We start from the raw sequence: 12798 nt of genomic DNA, 5'->3' as shown, positions 1-12798 counted from the left end.
GCACAGATAGGATATGAGAACATTCATGTGCATACTGCAAGCTATGGTAAGTGACCACCGTAAATTTAAATTTTACAAACTGAGTAAATTGCTGTTCGGACACAGGGCATGAGGACACTCACTGGAAGCAATAAAAGTGAAGTGAATGGTACGATAAGGTCAGAACTGAAATGATTTGAATGACTTCTACGTATAATTCAGACAAACTTCTGTAACGATGGATGTGTGCTCAGTCTCCTCTGTGCCGGTTTCATTTTTTTGAGCTGGCTACATGCTATCTTAAAGGGAAAATATAAAAAGCTATCTTTTCTATATAGTTCTAGTTTTCTACTTTCAAAGACGTGGGCGACCCTGCATTTGCTGAATCCTCACTCTCTCGAGCAACTTACTGTTGATCTCAGATGAGAATACTAATCTTAAGAGTGATTCAGAGCAACACGAGAGTTGACAGGACATTATGCCAAAGTAGTACAATACTGATTTTGAAGTTTAAATTCATAATTAAACGTACTTGACTAGACTCTCAGACGTGCTCGGTCTGAGCAGCTTAGGAGTTTTAGGAGGTGGGCTGGAGAGAGGTGAACACCTTCATAAAACGAGGCAGGAGTGGTACTGGATTCTAAACTGCAACTCCGTGAAACCCATCTATCTGTGCATCTCAAGCATTTAATATGTGTCGGAGTATATGTATTTTTGTTTGTATATTGTGTGTACGTATGTCTATTTGTGTATGCACAGGCACATTTAACACACACATTTGTTTAGAAAAAAGATATAGGTCATCAGAAGCATACGAAAGGCCATAGCAGTTGAAATGGGAATGAGGTGAAAGAATAGAGGACAGAGAAGAGTGTTCAGAAAATCCAAATTAACATGTGTGCGCCAAAGTACAGGTCTCTGCAGTCTTACTTGGCCTGGAAAATATAACGGGAAACTACAGGACAAGATTTATAGAGAGGGAGATACCTTTCTTATTTTTGTAATTGACTGATAAAACTGGAAAAAGTCCTTCAGGCATCCAAGTGCTTATACAGAAATGACATCAAAGTTATTCATCTTTACATACATGACATTCTTCTGTAATTACGTCAGTCATTTACATATGTTTCAGTATTTTCCAGTGGGGGAATTAAGAAGTTTTTTGGAGTTACTGTGTGTTTTCCAGGGCTTTAATCAACCTGCCTCAGGGCTGGGCTTGCTGCTGTGATCACATTTTTTAGGCAGGGTTTGTCTTTTAAGTGAAAAATTTTGTTTTTGTGAAGCTGAGTGGCACTTTTTGTGTGTAGCGTAGGCATGTCTCTCTACCCAGATATCTAGAAAGTGGATACCTTAGAAAGGTCAAATGTAAGAATACCTTCTAAGAAACCTACAATAATTTGTATAGGGAAATCCATTAAATATTTTAAAACGAATACATGTTTTAATTTTGAAACATAGAGATTCTTCCTCCACAAGTATTTTTTGTAAGTAGCAATAAAGGCCTCAGAAGTGAAATTTTGTCTGTAGGAAATTCAGGTCCATCTAGCCCCCAGGATAAGTTAAACAGGACACGTGCCCTTTCAGACATTGCATTTCTTCCTTGGAACTTTAAAATATATAAAGAGGCACCCAGGACATGGTGGTGGATATTCTCCAAGTGTAAAGCCTTTCCTACCCTTACCTATGCAGAGGGTATCCACATGTCACGGTTGTGTGGAAAGCCCCTTTTTGCTGAGCAATTCACAAAACATGGTCAAACATGAGGAGTAAAATTCAGGTCTCGGTGACGTTGGTTGAAAACTCCCCTCAATATCTGTGAGAACAGATTTTGCTCAAAATACTTCCAGGGTTGTGATTTCCAAGGAGAAAAAAAAAATAGAAGTGGTAAAAGGAGGGGTCTCTGATGCAGTTGAACAGAGTTCCTGTTTCATACAAGAATGTAGAAAAAGCTTCGTGCATCAGAGCTGGAGATGAACTCGATTTCCACTTGATTGTGAAACTTTCGTGGACCATTTCTGTGAGCGTGAGGAGTGTGCTCCTTCCAGCTTACACAGTGCTGTGCCCGGCACAACTTTAAACGTCTCATTCCTTTTTTATGTGTGACGCAAACGTATGTATAGGCAGCGAGAGAATGCAAAACACTTTTCTGTGGAGAGAATTTTAAGTCCATAGGAAATTCGGACTGGTTTTATTAAAGCCAAGATGTGGCGTTTTGAAGTAACAGCAGCTGTTTTTCTGCTTTCTCTGACAGGCTAGGAATGTTATCTTTTGAGACAACATCGGAATAATTTACTGGGGACTTTCCTAGATGGTTGTGATACTTTGAAATACACCCACAGAGAGCTTTGTATTTGTGGAAATCTGCCTGATAAGCTGCCAGGTTCTCAAGCCTTAACTTTTTGCTGAGATGCAGAATGATTGGGCTCTGCACCTAACTAACACATTTTCCTGTCCCAAAACGCGTGTTAAAGGTCACATACTACTTACATCGTGAGCGAGTGGACCGTCGGGGTTGGTCCATGTACCTCCCCGTCCTATCGATAGCACCTGCCCTTGCCCTTGTGAACGCGTGATGAAGAGGTCTCATTACTTTTGTCTGAAACTAAAAACCAAGCAAGCAAAATATACAGCAGGGTACTGGGCATACGGCAAAAATTTTGGCTCTTCTGCTATGAGTTTATGCATATATACGCGTGGGTGGGTGTATGTGTGTATATGTATATATACAGAGAGTGAGAGAGAACGTTTATTTATCACTTTGACTAATTTAACTGGAGCTAAGCGTTTGTTCAAGAAAATTAAAGGTCTGTGTGCAAGGTTTCCCAGCTCGTTCAACACGTACATTTGGAGTATGTATGCAGTTGCAAGGGCATCCAGATTTGAAAGCACTCAGGACCACAACTGGGCTGTTGTAGGGGAACTGCATCTGTTTGAAGGTAAATAAATGCACAGTATTCATTGGAACTACTTCTTGCTTCGATACATGAGTGTGTTTAATTTCTCGTATGTGTTCTTCCAGAAGAAAAAACCTAAATGAGGTTCGCTTTCTTTAACTGGACAGCCACAGAAATAAGCACTTTGTATGAATGAGCATAAATACTATTTTACTAGGAGGGTCACATGAACACGCAAACGCTGTATGTGTTTGTATGCACACGTAAATGCCTATTTTATTGTACATGTAAATGTGCTTATTCAAAGCATACTGTGTTTGGTTTAACTTTCAGGAGGATTACATTCCTCCCGTACCACAAAAGGATGCTTTGGCCGTAGGAAGTACACGCAACTTTTCACTGAAATTCAAAGAGGTTCCGCGCTACCAAGAGCTTCCAGTGCAAGTGCAGGACACGAAGCAGGCGGTGGCGACCTGGAGAAGGGGTGCAGCTGGTGGCAGTCTCCACAAGGTGGCCGTCCAGCCACTGGCGTTCGCAAAGGAGACTTTCCAAAAGGAAACTGGAAGTTAGCCAGGCTTGCGCATGTTTGCAGGAGGCCGTAGCCAAGCCTGAATGGCAGCGTTGGAGAAAGCAGGAATATATCTGCTTCAAAAGTGGGTGAAGAATTCGGGGATCGTGGCTGAACTGAAAGCAGGATTTGGCCTTCTTTAACAGAGATAAGTAGAGACCGTAAATGGCATCTAAGATCAGCAAAGAGGTGGAGCTGAGAGGAAGGAGAGAGCTCAGATAACATGAGCAGATTGACAATGAGTTTAGAAGCACAGAAAACGGAGTGCACAGGGGAGGAAGAAGAGACCTGCTGAGACAAGGGGCGGAGGGACGTCACAGCACGCCGAGGTCAGTTCGGAAAGAATCCACAGAGATTCTGCATGAAAAATGCAAATACACGATACTGCGGCTAATCCCGTACCGAAAACCCACTCCTGTTTCTTTTCAGGGATGTCTGATAGGGGAGACCTTCCACTTTATTTGTTCACTTTTGCATGAGGTGCTGCAGATAACCAGGAAAGAAAACTGCAGTCGATCCCAGATGCTCGGTGGTGAAGCAAACCCTGGTGTCACCGCAGCAGGCGACGAGGCAGATGGTGGTGGCTTACAAAGCATGGCTGGTCCTGCCGACCCCAGTCCCGATGGCCCCAGTCCGTGCGTGGCACCTCGCCAGGGCCCTGCAGGGAGACCTGCACCAGGAAGGGCACGGCTGCAGCACGCTGCCCTCCTGCCGAAACAGAAGGGAGAGAGGTGGGTGGAGAGCTCGTGCCGACTGGCAGCGTGGAGCTGGGAACCACCACTAAGGGAAAAGGCGGCTCTCCACCTGGTAAATCCCCATCAGGAGGTACAGCTTTGCAGGCAGGCCTTCCCTACGTGCTTTCTGCACGCCGTTTAATTGCCTGAGCTGATCGCCCTTTTGCAGAAATCGGGAGAAGGCTGAAATGTGCTGCCTTAGAGGATTTTGACTCACAAGGGGTTTTGAACTGCAAGGGTCACAGCACGGGTTTGCGAAGGGAATTTCATTTTGCATCACGTAGGTCTGTAATCTGCACGCTGTACGCAGATACGCTAGTGCCGTGCGACCGCAAAAAAAATAAGTGTGCTCACTGCCTCGGGATAAAACCAGCAATTTTCCCATCTCTCTTCAGGTCAAAAGTCGGCAGCCTAGGCTGGATCGAGACGGCGCAAAAGTAACTCTCTGCTTGGAAAACCATCGGTGACGCTGATGAAGGCTGCACAGCTGCCTCAGCCTTCGCAACCACCGTATTTATTATATTAAGCAGACTCTTGCATGGCTTGAGAAGAGCAGTGGCAGCTCCAGGTGACTTCAAAATATTAATACAGAAATATTAATCTTGCCAGCCCCGGATAAGGTCTCGGCTCTCCCTCTTTTGGCGAGCCCCAGCGTTGCAGAGGATGCGCTGCCGGGGCGCGGCCGCGGTGTCCCCGTCCCTGCAGAGACAACAGCTCCTTGTCTGCCAGCTGCGGTCGCCGCTCCCCAGATGTTATCTCGCCCCTGCATGGGTGTCTGCTCGCGTTCCTCTGCAGGAATCCCACATCTGATGGCAGCAGCGCAGCGGTGATTTCAGATGCGTTTGCACCGAGGAGAATGTCAGGAAGGGAGCAACAGCAGCGGCGGTGCAGTTACCGATAGGAGCTGATAAGAGGAGGGATGAGAAATGTTCTCATCGAGGTCGCTCACAAGGCGGAGCGAGCCGCAGGAAACATGCACGGCTCCAGGGGCCAGCTGCCGTGCAATTGCATGATTGAAGCGAGCATTTTGCGAGTAGTTCAGCTCAGGCGATGAATGAAGTGTAGAGAATGTACGTTGCGCCCGTTTCTCTTCAATGAACGTATGGTTTTAGTGAAATGCCCCATTTTCACACTCCTACACCAGCAGCTGGGGAACACGCACGGGCGGGCGAGCTGGTTCAGGCGACAGGGGATCCCTAAAACAACTCTCCTTTTGGCAGGCTGCTTTGGCCTGCTCTGCACAAGCCCTTCCCTCCCCGTCCTTGTGTGTCCTGCTGTCCCCAGGTGGGTGTCCTCAAAAGTCCATCCAGAGGAGCGAGGCCACTGCGCTCGCACAGCACCACTCCTCGGTGACAGGGGACGATGTTAGGGGGTGACGGCCACCAGCTGCAGACGGGGAGGTTCAAGCACCACAAGTGTTTCCATCCGGAGGGGGTGCGGCACAAGAACCCAACACCTTGGTGCGGGAGCCTCCTCCTTGGAGGAGCTTGGTCCAAGCTGGACCAAGCCGTGGCCACTGACCTCGTGCTAGTGGTGGTCCTGCTTCACGCGGGCTGTTGGACTGGTGACCCTTGCCGGGCTCCTTTACAGTGTTCAGACCATTGATATTCCTAAACTATTGCATGCCGGCTCTTCCTTGTCCATTGTGGCATGCCGTACAGGACACAGGCTCCCTTCAGGCCAGCACTGCAGTTCCACCTGCTTTGAGTGGGGCCCAGGCAACCTGGAAGGTTCCGCTGGAGACACTTTCCAACCGCAGTTACTTTATGCGTCCCTCTCAGCCAGCCTGCGGGGTGCTGCAGGTACCCGCACCGGGGGTAAAGCCATCATCATCCGAAAGCTGATTCATGTGCACTTGAACAGTAAAGGGCTGCACATGACTCTGTCATTGACCTTCTAGCAACAAAGAAACATTATTACCTTCAGGAACGATTTAGATTAATCAAAAGTGCCAGTTCATGAAAGTTAAGCAAAATAAAGCCGGTTTTCCTCCTTTTCAAGCCTACGCGCGCATCTCCGTCCCTTCCAGCCTCCGGCACAAGGCAGGCGCCCCAGGCACCGTGATGTCCTGCACACGCAGGCATCACCTGTGCCAGGCCTCGCAGCCCAGCCACTTCAGAGAGGATCCGAGGAGCTCCTGGCTCGTGACGACTTCTCCCCGCCGCAGGGGTGTCGACGGGAGCCAGACTCCCTGGGCCTCCTCCGCTCGCTCTGGAGATGGTCACACATGAGCCGCCAGCAGCACTAGGACAAGCCTGGGTGCTGGCTCGCACCCCAGGCCCTGGGTTCAAGAGAAGGCCCCATGAGGCCACCTCCAGGCCCCTTTCCCCCGCTCACATCAGGTAGCGGGAGGACGGGGGTGAAGGTTTCCTGGAGAGCGCTGCGAGGGACCCTGCACCTCCTCCCCGGGGCCATGGAGGGGAGCAGGCCCCTGCTGGCTTGCTGCCTGCCCCATGCAACGTGCGGGCCGGGGGACAGCAGCGAGCCCCTCAGGGCTTCTTCCTGGAGCACATCCACCACAAAGGGACGCAGAAAAGCAGGGACGGGCACATTACCCGCAGCCACCGGCCCCGCAGTGGGTGCGGGACACATGTGGGAGGGTGGCTCTGGGAAACCCCCAGGGCCTCCACCAGCCCTTGTGGGCGCTGCATGCTCTGGGGCTGAGGTGAGGACGGGCCCTTCTACTCCAGGAGAGCGTCTCCAGGTGGTGTTGGTGGCCCCGTGCCCCACAGAGCAGAAGTATGGCCGGTGGGGCTCTGCCAGAGCGGGTCCTGCTGTGGGGCATGGTCCCTACGCTGTGGGCCGGAGAGAAAAGGAGGGGTCGTGCCACTAGACGGAGCTGGAGCCCTGGGGCTGGCTGTTGCTGTTGCTCTCGGAGGGGGTCTTGACAGTGGAGGAGGTGGCCATGGAGCCGCTGTTCCTGAAGATGCGGAGCAGCCTCCGCTTGTAGCCCCGGAAGGCGAAGAAGTAGATGATGGGGTCAATGCAGCAGTTGAGGTTCATGAAGGCCACGGTGACTTGCAGGGACATCTTGAAGGCTTGCTGCTCGCGGCAGGACGGCTGGTAGAGGATCTTCCTGACCATGAACTGGACGATGTTGAGATGGTAGGGGCTGAAGCAGAGCAGGACAGCCAGCAGCACCACCAGGATGACGGTGAAGGCCCGGCGGTGGTGCCCGTTCTTCACCGTCAGCGGGTTCTCCTTGGCAGTCTGGCAGAGCTTGAGGTTGATCCGCACGTAGCACACCAAGATGATGCCCACGGGCAGGAAGAAGCCGAGCACGCAGGCCACCAGCAGCAGGTAGGGCAGCTTGGGGATCTCCTCGAAGTTGAAGTACTCCATGCACGTCAGCTTCTCCCCCATCCTCCGCGTCATGGGCCGCAGGAGCAGCGGCACCGTCTGCAGGAACACCAAGAACCAGATGAGGACGCAGATGGCCCTGGCACGGCTCATCCTCCGGATCCTGCCGGGGTGCCTGGTGCGCACCACGGCGATGTAGCGGTCCACGCTCACGCAGGTCATGAAGTAGATGCCCACGTAGGTGTTCATGTAGAAAATGAAGGCGGTGGCCCGGCAGAACCAGTCCCCAAAGGGCCAGTTAAACTCCAGGACGTAGTAGGCGATCCTGCCCGGCAGCGCCAGTGTGAAGAGGGCGTCGGACAGGGCCAGGTTGACCAGGTAGAGGTCGGTGGAGTTGAGCTTCTTCTTCCTGCGCTGGAAGGTGATGCAGAGGGCCAGGATGTTCCCGCAGGCGCCAAACACCAGCAGGGCGGTGTAGAAGAGGGAGAAGGTGACTTTGGCCGAGAAGTGGTGGTTGTGCACGTTGCAGCCGCTCTGGTTGACGGAGGTGAGGTTGGCAGGGGGGAACGCAGTCTCCACAGCAGCCATTTCCAGCCAGTTCCTCTCCCCTGGGATGAGAAGAGAGGTGAAACCCGCAGCCTGGCGACAGCGGGACCGGCACCCCCAGGGCTGGCTCTTACCAGGAAGCCAAGGGCCTGTCCCCTCCCGCTCCCTGCCGCCCCCCCGGCAGCGCTCAGCCCCAGTCATTTGGAAAAACGCATCTCTGGTGATTTCGGTGCGAGCGGCGAAACAAAGGCTGTGACTCATTGTCTTCTTTCTGGTTCTTGTCACCAGCTCCTCTTATTTTTATTTTATTTTATTTTTTTTTTTGCACATCCAAGCAATACCAGAAAGGATGTGGAGGGAGGGGGGAGGAGAGGGGGAGATATAATTGCGTGTCACACAAACAAGGTCCCAAACTCATCTCGTGGCAGTGGTATAATTTATTCATCACTGCGGAGGTAATGGGGACATTCAATGAAAAAATGCCCAGACAGAGGCGGGGCTGGGGCAGGAGGGGGTCTGGAGGGCAGAAACAAAAATAAAAAAAAAATAAAGACAGGAAAAATCCCAGCTTTCCCTGTGCTGGTGATGCCTCCTGCCCCTTCAAAGAGGGGAGTGGGATGCATCCCACTACCAAATCTGTGTGCTCTGCTCCTCGATGTGCTTTGGGACGTGGGTTCTGTGCCTGCCCTGTCCCATCCAGCACCCTCCACCCATCCCATCATCCCATCCACCTCCATCCTATCCCTCCCCATCCCGTCCATCCCATCCTGTCCATCCCCATCCCATCCATCCCATCCTGTCCATCCCCGTCCTGTCCATCCCCATCCTGTCCATCTGTCCATCCCTATCCATCCTGGCCAGCCGCCCCTCACCGCACGCTCTGGCTGTGGGTTTGTGTCCCGCTGCTGTTCCCCGCTCTGCGGTCCCGCAGCCCCCGGCAGCTCAGGTGCACACGGACGCACCGACACAGGCGCTCTGACAGACGCACGGACACACACCCACCTCGCGGTTGCCTTCCTTTTCCTCCTCCTCTTCTCCTTTCTCCTCCTCCTCCTCCTCCTCCTCTTCTTCCTCCTCTTCCTCCCGCCCCAGCGCAGGACCCTCCAGCGCCGTGCTCCCGGCTGTGTGTCTGAGTGCCTCTCAGTATTGGCTCACGTTATAAAAGCACCGGGAGGTTTGGGCTTTTTTTTTTTTTTTCTCTCTTAGGTTTAGTAAAAACGTGTGTTCTCGCTGGGCTTTTTTTTTTTTTTCTTTCTCTTTTCTCGGTGTGTGAGAGGCATTTGTCAGCCGTGGGGTTGTTCTCAGTAGTGGCAGCGCCGGGGAAGACAAATGACTATACCTGCGCAGCAATCGCTCCTGACATCTCAGCCGACTTTGGGTTTTACTCTGAAAATTTCTACGAGAATGCAAAATGCACTAGATTAAAGACAACAGCTCCGACCCTGTTTCACGCTATCGCCCTGGGGCTCAGCCCCCTGCCAGGGCAGCCTGATGGGGTTGCTTCACTTTTTTCCCAAAAGTCCAGGAAAACACTTGGTGCAGCTTATCACACCCACACAGAGCCCACGTGTGCCATTAACTCTCCGTCCGAGGAGGGATGGAGAGCCCGGTGGGCGCTGCTCCGTGAGGTGCAGACCATTCTCCGTGGAGTCGGACAGTTTGCCCTCCTTGGAAGCCCATCTTCACGTGTAGGCTGCCGGGAGCTGCTGGGGGCAGCCAGCCCGCCCCGCGGCAGGGCTGAGTACTTTCCTCGAGCTTTTGGCACTTCCCAAAACGTTCGCAGAAGCGCGGCCTGCCCCACAGCTGGCAGGACGGCCTTCCCCACGGCCTCTGTTTCCTGGAGGCCGCGGGGGGCTTTCAGATCCCAGGAGGATTTCAGACTCTGCTCGGTGGTTGGGGTTTTTTTCTTTTTGGTGGTGATGATCTCGCTTGTTTTCTTTTTTTCTTTTATTTTTTTTTTTCTCCTTCCAAAAACTCCCAGTAAGCTAGGAAATTCCCAGCAGGGGACCTTTAGGGCAGTACTGGAAAACACTGAGGCTAAGAAATGTCAAGGTTAAGATTACAGTTAAGCTAAACTTAAATTTCCCTTTATGCTAGTAAAGCTCAACCAATTCTTTAATTGCATAATATTTATAATCGTTTTCAGCATAGTGGCATTAAACTCAGCACTAATCTGTGTACTCATGTGCAGTGAGTCATTTGTACAGAAATTACACAGTGAATGATATTGGCATGAACTTCTACAACTTAAAGACTAATAATGAAAATTTGCTCACAATCATCTGTTCATGGAGACACTTCTATTGCTCAGGGGTTTATATTGCCTGAGGGGAGAGGTCTGCTGATGGGACAATAGCTGCTGAGTAAATTACAGAAAATATTCCTTCGTGATGGGGATTTTCTACGTGCACAGCTGTCAATAGTTAAGCCACCCAAACTTGTGCAGGGCTCACATGTTCTTGAGCTGCTCCGTCACAATGGTGCCCGGAGGACATGACATTGCACGGGGTTATCCCTGCGGAAGGCCTGATCCTGAGCACACACCTGAGAGTGGGTTCAGGACCGTCCTTCACCTCACACTTTGCCAAAATGAGGTGAAGGCTCGGGCACCCACAGCTCGCAGCCGGGTGGTGGTCACTTCAGCACGGAGGGTGGCCGAGGGGTTGCCTTATCCCAGAGGTTCCCAGCCTTCCTCCCTCCCTGGCGCTCGTGGCAGGAGGGTTTCACAGGGAAAACCCAAAAGCATCACCCCCAGGTCCTTTCGTGTCCCGTCCCATCACCATGGGCACGGGAAGGCACCACAGTGCCAGGGAGGGCCACGTAGAGGGGCTCTGGGGGTCTCAACCCTGAGTAGAGGCCAAGGTGCCTCTGTGGGGCCGGGGAGACCAGAGGAGGGATGAGCCCCGTGAGGCAGCGCCAGCCTCAGCGGGAGGTGAAGGAGCCCACAGGTCCGGGTGTCAGCCGCACCTGGGAACAGCTTGGAAATAAGGAGGGAGGGAAGCAAAGCGCTCTCTGCCCAATTTAATTTTATTTTTATTTTTGCAAGGCAGAAGAAAGGAAGTGGGTTCTTCTTCTGTGCAAAACACGCTCCTGCCTTGCGTGCAGCAGGTGCTGCACTACGGGCGTGCAACCCAGCTCCACCCGTCGCACAGCCCCGCCACGCCGCAGCCACGGCTCCTTTCGGGCCAGGACCCTCCCTGGGTTCAGGTCTTCTGCTGCTGCACCCATGTTGGCACCAGGCCGCCTCTCCTCAGGGTGCTCCTGCTCCGTCCTGGTCACGTCCTTTCTGCTGCGGCCTGTGTTTTTCACAGCACCTTGGAGAAACTGCTCCCCCACCCCTCTTCTTTACTCGATGCTCTTCCAGCCCATTTCTGTCCCCACCCAAAAACAAAGACCTACAAACCCTCCCCACCCTTTCCTGCGAAGCCCTGGATGTCGCTCCCTGCCACCAGCTGGCCCAGGTATTTCCAGGACTCCCTGCAGCCCCCTTTGGTTTCTGGAGGCCTTTTCTCGCAGGCTTTGCCTTGCCCAGCAGAAGATCCCACCCGTGGCTCCTCTGGGGCTGGTCCTTCAGGCCAGCGTCGTGCCTGCCACTGTCCTTCAGCCCCTAGGAGCCGGTCTGCTCCTTCCCCTCAAATTTGGCTCTGTCATTCGGTGACTTCTTACACCAGAGCCACCGTGCTGGCCTACGAAGAGGCACCATTATCTGGACAGGCCGCGTCCTGGTGCCCTGCTGCCACAGGCCCTGCAATGGTCGCCTTTCCCTCCCGTCCTGCAGGCCGATGGGTCTCGCTCCCCCAGGCCCACGGTCCACAGGATCGATGGGGAAAGCTTGCGAAGGGTCTCCAGGAGCCTTGAACGTGCTGGCACCAGGCTTGCTCCAAGCAAGGTCTCCAGACCCAAATCTGGGCTGCTGCCCAAGCCCCAGTGGGGTGCCTCAGGTCCAGAGGTGATCTGGAGCCGGGCGCCGTGACGCGGAGGAGGCAGCATCCCCTCTGCGCCAGGGGCGGCAGGAAGCTTCTGCGCTTTCTTTCCATTGCCTCATCGCCTCTCCTGGCTTCCTCCCCCCTTTGGCTTCAGCTGCTGTTTCTGTCTTCAGGTGCAAAACATTTTCAGGAAGCTTCGGGTTCAGACGCAAAATCTCCGATCCAGGTGCTTTCGGTTTCAACACGACAGGCAGGGATTTTCCACAGCTCGGTCCTCTGATGTTCACCTGGTGGGGGAGCAGAACCAAAATTAGGAGGACAACTGGCTTCAGTGCCAGCTTGCCTTGCCCATTGATAGCAGCAGCTATGGGGGGGGGGGGGGGGGATGATGTCTGGGAAGCTTCAACTCAAGGTGATGGAAACTGCAGAAAGAGCAAAACCTGTGCTGAGATTCTTGCCAGTTGGTGACCAAAATCTCAAGAAAGTAATTACCGGGGTTTTGGAGCACTTGAAACTTAATCTGGCCCTAAATCTGCATCGGGAAAAACACTGAGTAATGATACAGTTGAACTGTGTTTCTGAGTGAAATGCCCTGGTTTGGTCTGGAGGTGATGTCTCAGAAGACAGGGGCTTGCTCTGACCTTGGCTGCGAAGATCCACACAGCTCTGAGGACCTCATGGTCAGGACCAAGGGGCAAGCATGGATCTCGGTGGGCTGCAGGGACTGCGGGGCTTCCAGGTGGCAATGGTCCGGGCCACCCAGCTGCAGGGGGATGCTGCAGGAGCTGGGGCAGTGCCTGGCCATGCAGGGCTGGGCACCCTGGCAGGAGAAATACCAGGGAAATTCGCGT

The 12798-nt window shown here is 52.7% G+C and overlaps 1 protein-coding gene across 2 annotated transcripts; it reads right to left on the bottom strand.

Annotated features, from left to right (window-relative positions):
* Nucleotides 1–2193: 2193 nt before the first annotated feature.
* On the bottom strand, nt 2194–10319 carry LOC310890149 (G-protein coupled receptor 183-like). 2 transcript variants are annotated; one of them, XM_083818794.1, is made up of 2 exons: nt 8894–10319; nt 2194–8083 (listed from the first exon to the last, which is right to left on the bottom strand). In XM_083818794.1, the coding sequence occupies exon 2, from the start codon at nt 8061–8063 to the stop codon at nt 7005–7007; it is 1059 nt and encodes a 352-aa protein (XP_083674920.1). In that variant the 5' UTR covers nt 8064–8083; nt 8894–10319; the 3' UTR covers nt 2194–7004. The 2 variants fall into 2 exon arrangements, with proteins under 2 accessions (XP_083674920.1, XP_083674921.1); XM_083818795.1 differs by having other exon boundaries at nt 9024–10319.
* Nucleotides 10320–12798: the final 2479 nt, after the last annotated feature.

Source organism: Anser anser (assembly GCF_964211835.1).
Source record: "Anser anser genome assembly, chromosome: 1".
NCBI lineage: Eukaryota > Metazoa > Chordata > Aves > Anseriformes > Anatidae > Anser > Anser anser.
The sequence above is the reverse complement of the archived record's forward strand: the minus strand, read 5'-3'. Positions and strand labels throughout refer to the sequence as shown.